Source organism: Peromyscus leucopus, chromosome 10 (genome assembly GCF_004664715.2).
Source record: "Peromyscus leucopus breed LL Stock chromosome 10, UCI_PerLeu_2.1, whole genome shotgun sequence".
In the NCBI taxonomy this organism is placed as follows: Eukaryota; Metazoa; Chordata; class Mammalia; order Rodentia; family Cricetidae; genus Peromyscus; species Peromyscus leucopus.
The window spans coordinates 73,398,641-73,414,854 of record NC_051071.1 but is presented as its reverse complement, the minus strand read 5'-3'; the positions used below and the strand labels follow the sequence as shown (position 1 = coordinate 73,414,854).

The 16,214-nt window shown below is 36.2% G+C and overlaps 1 protein-coding gene across 1 annotated transcript; it reads right to left on the bottom strand.

Moving 5' to 3' along the window:
- Positions 1-2,774: 2,774 nt before the first annotated feature.
- On the bottom strand, positions 2,775-15,791 carry LOC114707957 (UDP-glucuronosyltransferase 2B1). Its single transcript, XM_028890928.2, has 6 exons — positions 15,015-15,791; positions 13,760-13,908; positions 9,525-9,656; positions 7,600-7,687; positions 5,774-5,993; positions 2,775-4,043 (listed from the first exon to the last, which is right to left on the bottom strand). Exons 1-6 carry the CDS (start codon positions 15,763-15,765, stop codon positions 3,764-3,766), a joined length of 1,620 nt encoding a protein of 539 aa, XP_028746761.1. The 5' UTR covers positions 15,766-15,791; the 3' UTR covers positions 2,775-3,763.
- Positions 15,792-16,214: the final 423 nt, after the last annotated feature.

Sequence of the window (16,214 nt, the reverse complement as noted above, 5' to 3'; positions counted from 1 at the left end):
ATGTCCCAATAAAGAACATATCTGTTCTAGTGTCTCACTCATTCACACTTGCCTCTTCTGTACAACCAGGGCACTTCTCTGTTCCATGCTTTCTGGCAGTTATCACTCTTCCCATGGCTAGCCCCATTCAGAGGACCAATGCTATTTTTTCTGCTAGCAATCTGCCTTCTAAACTCCCTCAAGGAACAGATGCCTGAGGACTCCACTATGACAGCTAACTAAGAGCTTCTTTTCTCACACCTACCATCAGACATGACATCAACCTCCAACTTCCCCTTTCCCGCTTGTGAGCAGGAAGCAGTCTTAAGAACTCAGTGCCCTTACTCCCCCCACTTTCTATCTATAACTCACCTTTTTATAATAATCAAAAGGGGAGGAATGTTAGCATTCAGACCCACTTCTTGGAATCCTGGTCAACAAGCAGATAATACCCTGGCCTGCCCAGCATCCTGATGCTATCCTATTAAATTATTATCCTTATTAAATAAATATGATTTAAAAATAGGAACCTAAAATGTAATTCTGAGCAAGTAGGCTTGGTGAGGGATTAGGTTCCCATTACAAAGCAATTTCTATAAAATAAAAACGGAAGTATGGAAATTAATGGGGCAATATGCTTTTTAATTCTAGATATGCAGAGACTGGAATTAACTGCTAACCAGGGCAAAAAGAGGGTGTTTAAAATGAACCTTAGAATGGGCACATCACCCTGAACCCACTTGATCTCATCTAAGGTGAATTTTGGTTTCTACTTAGGATTGTTTTGAATCCAAATATTGGCAGGAGTCAGAGCCCGCTTTTGTTATTGCTCATGGCCATGTCAGAGGAGCAGATAGTGGCACTTGAATTCTGGAATTTCAGCCCACCAGGAAGCAGGGCACTGATGGGTCAATCTCAGATATGGCTTTGGCTTCAGAATGTCTTTAGTTACTGCTGTGCCTTTACATGTTTGCTGCTGCCATTTTTTTTCTGTTATTGGTACATGAATGGACACATGGGGATCCTTACTGCCTTTAGTGTAGTGTGATTATATCCTGTTCTACTGTGCATTTTCACCTGTAGATTATGATGCAGATGATTTCATTTTAAGCTGTACTGTTTAACTGAAATAATAATATGTTATTATATAATATGCAATAATGGTGTTAGTTTAAACATAATTTTAATTATTACGGGTTTCTAACAAATATAGTAAGGGATTATGATAGGGAAAATTAATATAGGTAAAGATAGGGTGCAGTGTTGTCTCTCCCCTGATAAAGTGGGGCTATAGAGGATAGAAAATAAGAACAAGGAAATGTCACACAGCTAGGATTTATGAGTTTCTCTGGAGGAGCCATACAGACAGTGGCTTAAGTTAATGAATAAGGAGAACAATCCAGTCCCATAAGTTAGCTCTAAATAATGAATTCTGTAACTAGAAAACAAAGAATTGCATGGTTAGTTAAGATAATTAGAGTGGACTCTGAAATATGAAAAATGAAATCAGTAATCTGTTTTTCTGCCAATTATAAAGACTATTGCCTATGTAAGCGGTTATAGCTGAAAGACTCCTGATCTATTAAAGTCTAAAAGATAAATGTTTAAGTGTATGTGGGTTCTTGGGGATAATTTGTTTTCCACTTGTAATGTATAAAATGATTAAACATTTAAGATATATAGAAAATATGCTATTTTACTTGTATTCACTGTAATCATTCACATAAAAATAGAATGTAACCACATTGTCATTCTTATATTGCTTGAAAGATTCTGCTGGGGTATATAAGCTGTAATGGAAAAAATAAAGATACATGGAAGGAAAAAACCAGAAAAGATATAGGCAGGAGTAAAGATGTAGAAGGAAGACATCAGGAAGAAGTAGATGGAAGGAAGTCATCAGAAGAGAAAGGGGAATATCAGAGTAGAAGAACAGAACAAAAAAAAGAATAGAGTAAAACAAGCAAAAAAAAAAAAAAGAATAGTCAAATAATATAAAAGCATTTATCCCTCAGAAAAGAAGTGTGTATGTTTTTCTCGCTGACTCTGCATCTTGTTTGCAGTCTCTGACCTGCAGAAGGCTGGACTCTCTGCATGTTATCAGATATGTTCCTCCCTTTGAACAGTGTTTTCTTAACCCTTGTAAGCAAAGTTTTCTTTTGGCCAGTGTTGCCTTTAAGGCTAGATCCAGTAACCTGAGCACATTGACATAGCCTGTTTCTCAATCGAAAAAACATTCTTGGTCAGCTTCAGCTCTCTTCCTTATTTCATGTATTTCTAGCATCAGCTTGTTTGTATTGCCCTGGGGTTAAGACACAGGGGTCACATTCTCTCCTGGGTTCAGAAGGAGCAAGGGCTCTTTATCGACCAGCTTTCTTATCCCTTCTTTTGTTGGACACTTTAAACTATTGCAGTTATTCTTCCTTTCTGTCCTTGTCCATGACTGATGCTTCCTTCCTTGGGTAACCTGATCATAATTCATTTCCCAACCTTTTGGAGTCAGTATACTTTAGGGTGTGACAGCTGTCCCAGGGCTCACTTCATCTTCACTAACTAGGGTTTCTGCTGCTTCTGAACTCTGAGCTTTGAACTGTTTATGGTGGAAGGGCTCAGCTCTGCATTGGTGGTAAGATGGTTTCTAGTTTCAGTGTGTGTGCTTCTCATTCAGGATTTCCTTCTTGTTGTTGATAAAATCGTGTTAGTTTCACCTGGGGCTGCAGTGAGGTTCAGCTTACATTTAAACAGAAGTCCTCTTGTACATTCTGAAATTCAATACTCACCATTTCAGGAGTCCATTTCAGAATGTGTGGATATTTTATTGCAGTGATTAGGGTGGCAATGGGTAAATCTTTTTGTGATTCTGCACTGCACAACACATTTTTTTTATCTATAACATATGGATCCACATCATGTGCTTGATACCATTTTCTTTTGTCTTGCATTTATCTAGAGACTTGGATTCTTGTACCTAACCCTTTGTACTTTATAAGTGAGAGGAATGGAACAGCTTTTAACAGCTCATGTCTACTTCAAAAGGTTGAAATAAGAGAGATAGTGTCCAGGTCAGTTGTGACTAAGGGATAAGATTGAGAGTGAATGAATAATCCTGTCAAGTTATAGAACCTCCCAAGTAATGGAATTTCACACAAGCAGGTAGAAATAATTGTTTGAATGCCATGGAGAAATGACTCTGATTCGAGGAGGAACCTTCATCACGGCTCATTTAATAAATAAAGAATGTGTGGTGTGTGTACAGGAAAATAACCAGAACAATGGCTTTCCTTATACAAAGAGAAAAGCAAGTCTACTTCAGAAGTGTGGCTCCTGAACACTATTATTTATGAGTAGTAAAAACAAGAAAGAAAAGAGTCCCACAGATGAAGTCAGAACAGGCTGGATATTTGCAAAGGTAACTGACATTTAGAGAGGTATTTTCAAAGATGTTATGCCCATGTGACTTTTGTGAACCACAGTTAATCTCAGTGATTGTTGGGGATAGCTCCTCAATTACATCAAAACACTCTAGAGTGAACATGTGATTTTTGTTTTATAGCACTGAATACCTGTTTGTCATGAAATCTTGTACACCTTAAACATGAAATACATGAAAGCCTTCTTTACTGAAGACAAAAAACTGTCTTATCTTAGAGGGAAAGATATGGCATCTCAACCTCTTCTTGCTGGGAGCTGCTGTGAGATGCTCATCTCTCAGGACTCTTGAGGCTTCAATGCAGCTATTCTTTTCTCTTCTTTTTATCCATGTTATCAGTCCTCCCCACTTCAGCTACTCCCTTTTCTTCTTCTTTCCAGCTTTAGAAAACTTCTGACAACAAAAGAGGCAACACTTCATGATGATGAGCATCACAGTCACCACACAGGCCACCAGGAATCCAAGCACATCCAGAGAGTGGTACTGGAACCAGGTGAGGTCATGTGCTGCCACACGAAGGTGCTTGGCTCCTTTGTTGCGCATGACATATTCAATCCAGAAGACGGCTCTGTCCAGGGGCTTCATTGGTTGATCATGTTGGATTCTTGATAGCCGCATGGCATTCTCTTTATACCTGAAAGGACAATGTGTACAACTAAAATTAAAATAAAACTAATTTTCAGAGCTACCTAACATTTGTTGATTTGGGGAAAAGCCCCCAAAGTGACTCAAAATTAACCAAATAGATTTGCTGTGTTTTATCAGGTGACATGAAGAACAGTTGAGGGACAGGATGGACAGTTTAGTGGCAGGGAGGAGAGTTGAGTGAAAAGGAGGAGAGTTGAGACAGCCTCGTGTAGCCCAAGTTTGTTCTGAACTTGTCTTGTAGGTTACACTGGCATTAAAAATATCTAATGGACCTCTCTATCCACTTTCCAACTGATGAGATTACCAGCATCCACTGGCACCTCAGTTACAAGTGCTGGCTCTGTTTTTGCTTTTTTCCCATAAAATATTAATTTTTAATTGGAATTTTTGACATTCAACTATATTTTCAAATTGGCAAGAGATCATTAGTAATGAGAGCTAAATCTTTTTCATGTGAGGAACATGTAACATATGATATAAGACAAATAAGTGAAGTAGACATGGAATTGTCTTAAGCATCACAGGGTAAGGTGTCATGTTGGATATCTCCTCTCCAGTTGCAGTTTCTCCTCTACTACCTCTGTTTTGTAATTTCAATCTCTAACTAGATTCATGTTTGAAAACACTTTTTGAAGTATGATTCTTTCTTACACAGTACTTCCACCAGAATTCTCAACAAAATGAAACTAAAATCCAATTCTGCACCCGGACATGGAGACTGTGTCTATAAGAACCAACATCATTTTCTCCTGTTGTTTTGCCTATGGATTTTCTGATTAGGTACATCATTTTTCTGGTAAACCTTGAAGCTACTAATGACGTTCCCTGGGTATGTTATGAAGTTAATATTGTCTCTCATTCCAGTGTGTTTGTTTTTATCTCATTGTCCAGGCCTTAACATAAATTTCAACTAACATGGCTTCTTTTGTTGACATCACTGGCTTAGAAGCCTTAGATGTTGGCTATGAGTTCAGTGAGACTTAATATTAATTTTATGACCTAAACTATTCTAAGGGCTTTTGAGATGTCATAAAACTGAATCTAGAACACATTTTCTCAAAGCTAGTCACTACAGCTTCTATAGCAGGGTTGGTAGAAATGCCTTTTATCTGAGCACTTGGGAAGTAGAGTCAAAGGATCTTTCTGAATTTGAGGCCAGCTCAGTACTACAAAATGAGACCCTGTTTAAAAAATTATAGAAATAATATAAATTTTCACCAAAAGTTTTATAGTTTCAGAAAATATGCATAAATATTTAAACATTCTTTCATAAATTTTAAAGTTCATGAATACTTCATTATGTATATTCTGTTATATTTTAATGTCCTTGCTACCAGTAGATATATATTTGAAACATTATTTACATATATACAGAGAATTTTCAGACTAATCATTTCTCATGTGAAGGCAAATATGAATTTAGAGTAACTTATTATTGAAAACAAGTACATATTTCAGATATGCAAAATAATTTTTCACTGTTATTCTCCTTCAAATGAGATTAAAATCAATATGATGATGATAATAATCTTTCTATCAATATTTTTAAAGAGGTAGTTACATACATCAAGCATGATATGACCAATTTTTAATCCCAGCACATAGTAGGCTGAAGCAGGCAGATCTCTATGAGTTCAGGGTCAGTCGTGGGATTATACAGTGAGACCCTGTTTCAAAAAAGAAAAATAAACTCAAACAAAAAATAGTTATACTCACGAAGGGTCATTAATGATGGTCCTCAAGGCAGTGAGAAGGTTTGTAGTTGACAGTGTGTCTAAGTCCACTCTAACAGCTGCACCCTTGGCTACCATGTGATTAATATTATCAGGTTGATCCGCAAACAATGGAATGCCAACAATAGGAATGCCATGATAGATTGCTTCATAGATGCCATTGGTTCCACCATGAGCTATAAAAGCTTTGGTTTTTGGATGACCTACAATTAGAATTATTTTTACATAATCATTGATTAAAATATTAAAAAGAAGTGAAATATAAGGGTTCCAAAGGGACTGTTTTCATAGAAAATATGTTATAGCCACAAATTTGCAGTGAAACTGCTTTGGAAGTTTATATCAAGAAGCTCTTAAGTGAGCTGGAGAGGTAGGAGAAGAGTATTTGGAAGAAGTAGTATGTGTCTCAAGAACTGCAAAATGAAAACAAGATTGCCACATACGAAAATGAAAGGAAGATTGTGGGTAAAAGATCCAGTGGAAAAGAATCCACGTGGTTAGGTTTATAGTACCAGTTGTGAATTTCCCTTGGGGCTCTTAACATAGAGAAGAACCCACAACTGTCACTTTTCTAAACCAATGTCATTTCTCATTGGATTTGAAATCCTTACCTTATACCCACATGTATGTATAGTTTTCATCCCCAATCAAAGTATCTTATTTTTGCAGCACACAGAGACCATTACAGAAAGCCAAAGTTGTCAAAATGCAGAGAAAAACTGACCTTGGGTATGAAGCTCCAAATGACACATCTATAACATAAACCCCCTGTATATATGGCTCAAGAAACATTTCAGAAGAGGGGGTGGAAATAAGGTAAGAATCATAGGACAAGGAAATCTGCTTTGAGATTGTGTCTTCATACAGCACAGGGAGACTGCAGTCACTGAATCTTGACTTTATGGTGGCCTAAACAAGATCAGAACAATGAATATACCAGTTGACGTGCCAATGTAAAGGCAGAAAATGTTACAGTGCCTTGTCCCCAGGTGAAGAGGCACAGACACGTAATGACTGCTGAGAATCAGTTTTCCCCAGGGATGAATTCAAATTTATTATCCAATACCAATGGTGAGTTCAGAAACCTAGCAGGAATACTAGATGAACTTAGCAGATTGTGTTTGTATATCCATATGTATGTACAGATGCAATAATAATAACCAATGAGAAAGAGAAAAAAGGGAGTGGGTGGGAAGGAAGAGGGTAGATATGAGAAGAGTTAAGATAAATGGAGTTGATGGTTTAATTTGACTAAAATATATTGTGTGAAATTTATTTATTAAAATACCACATTAAAACAAAGAAGGCAAGTAGACTATTTATATAGAAATGGTTGTGGCACTGGGCCTGGTGTGTAGTGTATAGTCACCAGGATAGTAGATGGTGGAGTCTAAAGCCAATCAAGCTGCAATTTGTCATGAAATACAGTAGTACTTTGTGGTAAAGATAGTATACTTGTTTACATAGGAACTACAGAGCTGGTGCAACAGCAGGGGCTAAGATTCTCAGTGGCATTGGAAAAATTCCTGTAGTAGGATAAACAATAATGAAAAATTAAGAAGCAAGAGACAAAGGGGCAATTCACACAGTCTCTGGACAATTCTTAGAGCAGTTATTACAGCTGAACTGAAGGTATGCAGATTTTAGACATAGAGAAGATGATTTTTAGTAATAGGATGACAGAATTTATAGGTAGCTATTTTCCATTCTGTTTTATGAAAATAAATAGAAATAAATTTGCTTTGTTTTTGACTGTCCTCAAGATCTGTTGCTCCCTTTGTTTTCTTAGTTTATTGACCTCTGTCTTACCAAGAAGGTCATTCTGAGGAATCCACTTGTACAGCCGAGTATTGGATCCTAAGGTCTCTGGTTTCTTACCATCAAATCTCCACAGAACCTGTTACACACAGAAAGTACCTTATTCAGTTGCAGAAATTCAAAAGCTTTGGGATATTTTGATTCTGGAGAACCAAGGAGATTATTCAGTTGAACATTATCCAAATGATTGCTAATGAAATTAAGACAGGAGGTTTTAAAATAGTATGAGATGTTAAAAGACTGAAATAAATAATACATTTTCTGTACATAGCTTTATAATAACTTGAGCATGATATTTCATCATGCTAATTTATATAGGTCTAATGATTAATGACAAATTCAAGAATACCTGAAAATTTTAGGCAGTTAATGCAATCCTGAATGGGAATACTATATATAATTAGTAACAATATATGATTATGTATATAGTATACAAAAATCTAGCTCTTATATTACAAATTCAATATTAATTTATATCTTTTTGAGTCGTGGGCACATAATTTTACCTATATTCCCATCTTTCCTAGTCTACTCATTATAATAGGTTTATTTTTGATGCATAAAATTATCATATTGATATAGTTTACTATTCTGAGAAATAATTTCTTTCTTACTAGAAAGTGTATTTACTTTGTTTCAGATGAAACTTTAAGGTCTGCCCAAGGGAAAAATGTCAATAGGAAAATTTTAAGCATGGTTTCTATTGCTCTAAATACAATTCATGTTTAGTGCCAAGCTGAGTTCTGAAATACAAGCAATCCTCACAAACGAATACAAACTGTTCATTTTCACTTTCTATATGCTCTGTATCTCATAAAACAAGTTTACATAAAAAAATATCTTCATGAACAGGAGAAACTGTTATCAAGTACTAGAGTAAATTCAGTCCCCAAACAGCCAAAGAGTGATGCTTTTAGAAAGTGAGTCAACTATACAAAAATATATGGAGTCAGGAGCTTCTAGAATCTTCCTATGGCATACTGACCTAAACCTGACTCAATCTTAAATTCCATGCTTTTTCACCAACCATGAAAAGATGTTCACTTCATGTGCTAGAAGCGGAGTTCCTGCAGATGCAATCATAATTTTGTCATCCTGGGCTCACTTCAGGGTCAGGACCTGTTTCATCATCCTTTCTCTTATATTTTCCTACATCAGCCATTGGGAAGAAGATACCTCCCCCTTTTCTTTACAAACATCTGTGTTTCATTTTATGTATATGGGTGTTTTGCCCTCATGTAATTCTGTGCATTACGAGTATGCCACCTGAAGGCCTGAAAAATGTATTAGATCTCCTAGAACTTGAGTTGGGGACAGTTGTGAGCTAGTTAGTATGTATGTGTATGTGTGTGTGTGTGTGTGTGTGTGTGTGCGCGTGTGCGTGTGTGCGTGTGCGTGTGCGTGTGCGTGTGTGTGTGTGTGTGTGTGTGTGTGTGTGTGTGTTAGCAATTAAACCCAGGCTCTCTGGAAGAGCAGCCAATGCTCTTAGCCACTGAGTCATCACACCAGCTCCAGTATATTTCTTACTATTTTATTTCCTCTTTCTCTCCCCATCCTTTCTTTTTCTTTCTACTCACTTCTTTGAGATGTGAAAAGCTTGGGAATCACTACAAAGTATAAACTGTATTTAAATGTGAGAAACAAAAGACCCACTCTGGTCTCTAAGAGCCAGGATGGCAGCTGTGCACAACCATGCATGGATGTAGTTATAATCTTTCAGATCATGAGGTCAATCAGAAACAGACTAATATTTCACCCTGAACAATTTAAAATTTTCTTTTTAAAATGGTGTTAGAGATGAATAGGAAAGAGACCTTCATTTAGCTTTTCACGCAGGAATTTTCTCTACTTAAATCCTTTCAGAGTTCAGTAAACATATAATACAATTGTCCACCTAGTGGACACTTTAATCTCACCTTTTGTGGAATCTGGGCAAGAGCAGATGCAACTATATTGGCCTTTTCATCTGTTAAATTTCTAACCATCGAACCCAGAGAAAACACCACAATACCGTGTTCTCCAGAGCTCTGAACAAAGTCTTCCATTTCCTACAAAGAGAGATGAGACATCGCAAATGAATGGCAGCATTGAAGGACCACAACAAACTTTATGAGAGGAAATCATGTAATCACTGGAATTATTTTAAGAAGATCATCTGTGGTTCCACTGCTTCAGGACTCAATATTCATTGAGAGTACATTTGTGCTACAGTGCAACTGACCAAAATAAGTAAATTAGAGATAAAAAGTAATGTTGCTAGAGATATCACTGAAATTTAGATGGTCATTAGGAAGTATTCTAAAAACAACACAAAGAGGAGGCAGAAAGATTGTAAAAGCCAGAAGGAATGGATGACATCCCAGTGTCTTCCAGACAAAGTAAGACTGAGGAATGTATGAACTCACAGAGACTGTGGCAACACACGTAAAACTCACACAGGTCCAAGCCAGATGAGGTCCCAGCACTGACAGTGGAAAATGGACATGGACTTCCATTTCTAACTAAGAAGCTTTTTGCAATTGATACCTTATAGCAAAGGGGAAAATCAACTCTCTCTCTCTCTCTCTCTCTCTCTCTCTCTCTCTCTCTCTCTCTCTCTCTCTCTCTCTCTCTGAATGTCACTGGGTAAATCAGTCATATCCCAGAGCAAGACCCATGCCCAGGAATACTTGGTCAACACAAAATAAATCCCAGGTTTGTTTGTTTTTTTTTTTTTTCTTTTGTGGGCTTTGTCTTTCACTTGGTTTTGCTTGGGCAGTTTTTGGTCTTATTGATTTTTAGGTCGTTGTTTTGATTTTCATTTTTGTGGTTTCTCTCTCTCTCTCTCTCTCTCTCTCTCTCTCTCTCTCTCTCTCTCTCTGTCACACACACACACACACACACACACACACACACACACACACACACACACGACTGACAGAGAAACAGAGAGAACATAAAGTATTGGTAAGGAGGTGGGTAGGATCTGGCAGAAGATAATCACAATGTATTATATGAAAAAAGTTTTGGGCCAGGTAGTGTTGGCACATGCCTTTAATCCCAGCACTCGAGAGGCAGAGCCAGGAGGATATCTGTGAGTTCAAGGCCAGCCTGGGCTACCAAGTGAGTCCCAGGAAAGGCGCAAAGCTACACAGAAAAACCCTGTCTTGAAAAACCAAAAAGAAAGGAAGGAAGGAAGGAAGGAAGGAAGGAAGGAAAGAAAGAAAGAAAGAAAGAAAGAAAGAAAGAAAGAAAGAAAGAAAGAAAGAAAGAAAGAAAGAAAGAAAGAAAATTGGAATGAATAAAAATTCCAATTCCAGTAGTATGGCTTCTGTAAAGGCAATTGTGACACTCCCTTGCAAAGTTCATATACACACTTGCATATGTCTTCATCTTGGCATGAACATCTCTCTACTTATCTCTGTGATTTAAATCTATATTAATGGCCAGGCAATGGCAGTGCACGCCTTTAATCTCAGCGCTCGGGAGGCAGAGCCAGGTGGATCTCTATAAATTCAAGGCCAGCCTGATCTACAGAGCAAGATCAGGACAGGTAGCAAAACTACACAGAGAAACCCTGTCTCAAAAAAATCTATATTGGGGCTGGAGAGGTGGCTCGGAGGTTAAGAGCACTGACTGCTCTTCCAGAGGTCCTGAGTTCAATTCCCAGCGACCCATGGTGGCTCACAACCATCCGTAATGAGATCTGGTGCCCTCTTCTGGCCTGCAGTCATACATGCTGTATACATAATAAATAAATAAATCTTTAAAAAAGGGGAAAAAATCTATATTAAAATCTATATTATAAATGTCTTTCAAAAAACTCCAACTCTGCTTCAAAAAAGAAATAAAATCAATATGCTAACACATCTGGAAATCTTGAAGAAATGAAAGACAACTGAGGATATAAGAACTTCATTGTAAACACACACAACAGTAACGAACAATGAACTTTAAAGAACATTTATTACAAAGCCAAACACTGCACACTAAGTAGATTCAATGATGAATGCTCTCCAGCTACAATAAATACATAATACCAATGCTACCCAAGTATCTCCGTAAAGTGGAAAGAGAAGGAATATTTGTTAAGCCTTCTTATTAAGCTAGTATTTTTCTGTTGTTACAATTTGGTTAAAAAAAAAAAACATGAATTTCCACACACCACCAGTGGACACAGATGGAATAAAATACTTGTAAGTAAAATTCAGTGGCATATTAACAATATCTATCATATGTCAGATTATGTTGATTTCTTTTTCTATTTAAAAATTTTTTATTCCACAAATTTGACTAGAAGAGTGAAAAAAGAAAAAAGAACACAAGGTAGGGTGGATAAGGATCAGAGGTGGATTTTGGAGAAGTTAGGGAGAGCTGAATATAATGAAAACACACTCTATAAAATTCTTAAAGAACCAGAAAAAAGCAAAGAGACACATAGACCAAGTATGAAAAATAAGTTTACAGATCTTCTATAATCCTAACAAAGGTGCACAAATTGCATGTGGAAGTTGAAGACAGACCTTTTAAAGAATGGTACAGAGAATTCTATTTATCCACACATATCTTTCTCACTCTGAAATTTTACTCAAAATGAATAAAAGACATAAAAATGGAAACTGAAAGTTCAGATCTCTCTAAGAGAACTCAATGACATTGAAAAAGATAGTAATTTACTGATTAGGATCCCATCAGCCCAGTGAATAAGTTGGGAACTGACAAGTGGGACTACTTTATAGAAATAGCTTCTGAATAACAAAGAAAAATATCATCAAAATGAAGAGACTCTAAAAACTGGGGGGAAAAAATCTGTGAATTTATCCAGACTGTAGATGAATTTAAAAAAATTCTAATATCAAAAGAAAAAATAATTCAGTCAACATAGATAAATGATCCAGAAGGGACCATTCTCAGTAGAGGTACAAGTAGCCTATAATTATATGAAAAATTATTTTAATATTTTTAGCTATTAGGAAAATGCAATTCAAAATATGTTGATATTCCATCATAATCCAGTTAGCATGTATGTCACAAAAATTAAAGCAATAGCAAATACTTGCACAGACATTATGAAATTGAACATTTATGTATTTGTTGTAGTTAGGAATGTGAAGTGATACGAATATGAAAAGCACAAAGAAGGTTCTTCATACAAATAGCATTAGTTCTAAGTGTACACTTCTGTTATGCCATTCTTGAGTGAGACATCTGAGAGAAAAAGTCACAAAGAGAAAAAAATACACGTAACGATGTTTATTATACCACTACCCACAATGTCCCAATTATGGAATTAGCTTAGATAGTCTTCAACTGACAAATGTGTAAAAAAGTGTTGGTATATAAACATAATTGTGTTCTACCCAGATATTAATTAGAGGTCACCATGTTAAGCAATAAGCCAGGCACACAAAGAGAAACTTTGTTTTCTTTTATAAGTGGAAACTATAAAGACAAAAACAAAAATACCAGCAAAAACATAACTGTAGAAAGACTAGGAGGAAGTCGGGAAGAACAAGAGGCCATGTGGAGCACTCCTAGACGAGGCTCTCACATGACCTGCCTGCTTGTCATCCTGCTTGGCTGAGTGTGGAGTTTTGTCAACGGTTCTTGGAATTGTTTTCTGCTTTCTTCTTTCTCCCTTTCATTCTTTCATCTAATCCTGCACACTGGCCAGGTCATTGTAATTATGCAAGGATTCTGGGACAGTGCCTGTGATCTCTGTTGGATATGTCTGCCACATATCTGTCTTCCTCTGGTAACACAATACACACTATTTATTATACTATATATAACATTTCTTCATTCTTATAATCTGTTCAAGTAGAATATAAGTTCTCTTTGTTAGAGAAATTTATTCTTGTTTCTTTAGATTTTCAACATATGTCTCTGGCATTTACTATATGTTCTTGAATAGAATATTAATTCTTTTTTTATGAGTTACATAAAGGCCCTTAAGTCACTGACCACATTCTGAAATGATACGATATTTTGCTTAAGGGTAGTGTGACACAGAGATGTGTTAAAGTATGGAAATGATGTATAAGTCAGTTGTCAGAGAATTCTAATCCACTCTTTATATATCTCATGAAACCCAACATCCTGAAAGAGTGTTGAAGAATTGTTTCCATGAAAAAGGCAAAGCAATTTATCAAAGGAAACAATATAGGGTTACCTTAGGCAATGGTTTGGCTGGTTTGCAGTGGAGTCCTCCAACATAATCAAAATTGGGTAAGATGGGGTGGGGAAATTCCAAATCCCAGTAGGTTCGAATGAGCCACATATCTGCCTTCCCCATCATCTCGGTGAGTGTCGTGGGTCTTCCTGCACCACAAAAACAGGTAAAAATATGCAATAATGAAATGGTTTTGTCTGGAATACAGCATGTGATTTCTAGTGATGAGTTGAAATACTGTGGAAAACAATTTGAGGTGTTTCGCTTGTGCTTTATAATACAAATGTACTAATATTAAATTTAATATTATAAAATTAAATAATAATTTGTGTAAAAATTACACTGTCTTCCAAAGTTACACCAATATTTTCAAAGCTTTTTGACTGCTGCAAAGAATCTTGAAAAAAACATCTTTCATAGAATATTTAGTCTACTTTATGTGTTTTACAAGCTAGTTTCTTGATCCTTGATTCTTCAAATGCACTATAATAATCTGTAAGGTATGACTAAATTCCTTTTAGATACTGCTGTACTGGGTCTATCAAAAAGGATTGGTAATGCTAACATTTGTATATGTGGAAGTTACAGCTAGATATTTTCCATAAAAAGTTTAACATTCAAATTCTTCTTACTCTTAATTTAGGTGTTATTTTATTTAATGGAAAGGTATTTAAAAAAAAAAAACCAGCCAATACAAATGCCTGCATTTTTTTTTCAGCAAGATTTTAGGCTTTAAGTCATCAGTTTTAGGCATCTAAGAAGTCTCAAACTCCAAGGAAACCAAGTTCCCTTGACTGTTTCTGGTGTCAGAGATACTGTTTAGTTGTTAAGGACCTTTCATGACATTCTAGATAAATGTTTCAATTTGCAAGTGAAGAAACTTTTATAAGGGAACATATTTTCTTTAGTGCTATACAGATAGTCATGGTAGTAAATTATAAGTCCTTAGTGCATATATCTACAGTCACTAATGTGTTCATTGAAACCTAGAGTTTCTTATACTAAGACAAACATAGAATACATCAAATGATTCCCAAGAGAAATCTTTGTCTCAATTTGCATGGAGAACAATTTCTGGAGTGTTCTGAACAACTCTACAGTGTTCTGCCTTGTTTTGAGGTTATTTAGTTGTCTTCTATTTTTGTTTTATCAGCTCACAATTAGCAACCTCATCCTATGACTGTATATTCATCCACACACACATTCAAAGAAGCAGAAAATTGGAATTTCACTGTAATAGTGAAAGACAGTTTACCTAGAACGTCACTGTAAAGCTGACTCCAGGTCTTCTCATTAAATGGTTGAAACCAAAAGTCAAAGTATAGCACATACATCATATTCTTCACCCTCTCCACAAATGTCATGTGGTCAGTTAATTCTGAGAGAACCACAGGCACATAGGAAGGAGGGAGTGGAAGCCCCCCACTGTACTTTTCACATTTGTATCCGGGACAGAAGCGGAGACTGTACACTAAAGGTGTCTTAAGCACTTCGGCCAACAGCTCACCACAGGGACCAACAGCATCTGCAAGGATGACATCAAACTTAGATCCTTGGAGTTTTTTCATAAGACTCTTGTTCCAAACTACAGCTTTGCAGAAGCTTTCAATAACATCAGAATATTCATTAAAGATTTGTTGCATTTTTGAATAATATGTCCAAAGTGAGGGTTTTTGAAAATCATATGTCCATTGAGTTACCCATTTCTCAAAAGTATATTGAAGATCATCTTTACTCAAAGGCACAGGATAAATCTCAAAATTAATGGAAGATTCTTTGCTAGGCTCAATAAGGACGGAAGCTGAAGATGTCAGAACTGTTACTTCATGACCTCTCTGCAAAAGTTCATCCAGAATCATCTTTATATTGATCCAATGGCTGTATTCTGTTGGCCACACCAGCACTTTTCCACAAGTTCCAACTCTAAAGTAGCATATCAGCTGTATCAGCAGCAAAACTGAAGTCTGTTTCATAGACATCTTGCTGAAATGGAATGCTGTTGACATCTATCATTCTTTGCAGGTTTCCATGCTTTTATGCAAAGTTGAATAAATCAAGAAGTTAACATATAACTTCAAAACCATCAATGAGTTAACAAGCCTGGTGGTGTAATATCATCTGTAAATATGCACATGGGACATGAACTCAAGGTTAACAAAGTTTGTTTGTCTCCTTTTTTTCTTTTCTTTCTTTCTTTCTTTCTTTCTTTCTTTCTTTCTTTCTTTCTTTCTTTCTTTCTTTCCTTCCTTCCTTCCTTCTGGTGCCTGATACTAATCAGCTAAGATCAAACACTTTCCATGTATAATTATCTTGTTTAAATATAACATTTTAGAGTCATATGAAAAGTCTCACATGAGAACCTCCTATTTCTTACATAACAGTAAAGATCAAACAAGGGTATGGGGAGATCAGCATTTCTTAGATCTTGGTATTTTTCAAAATTTTTGATTATGTA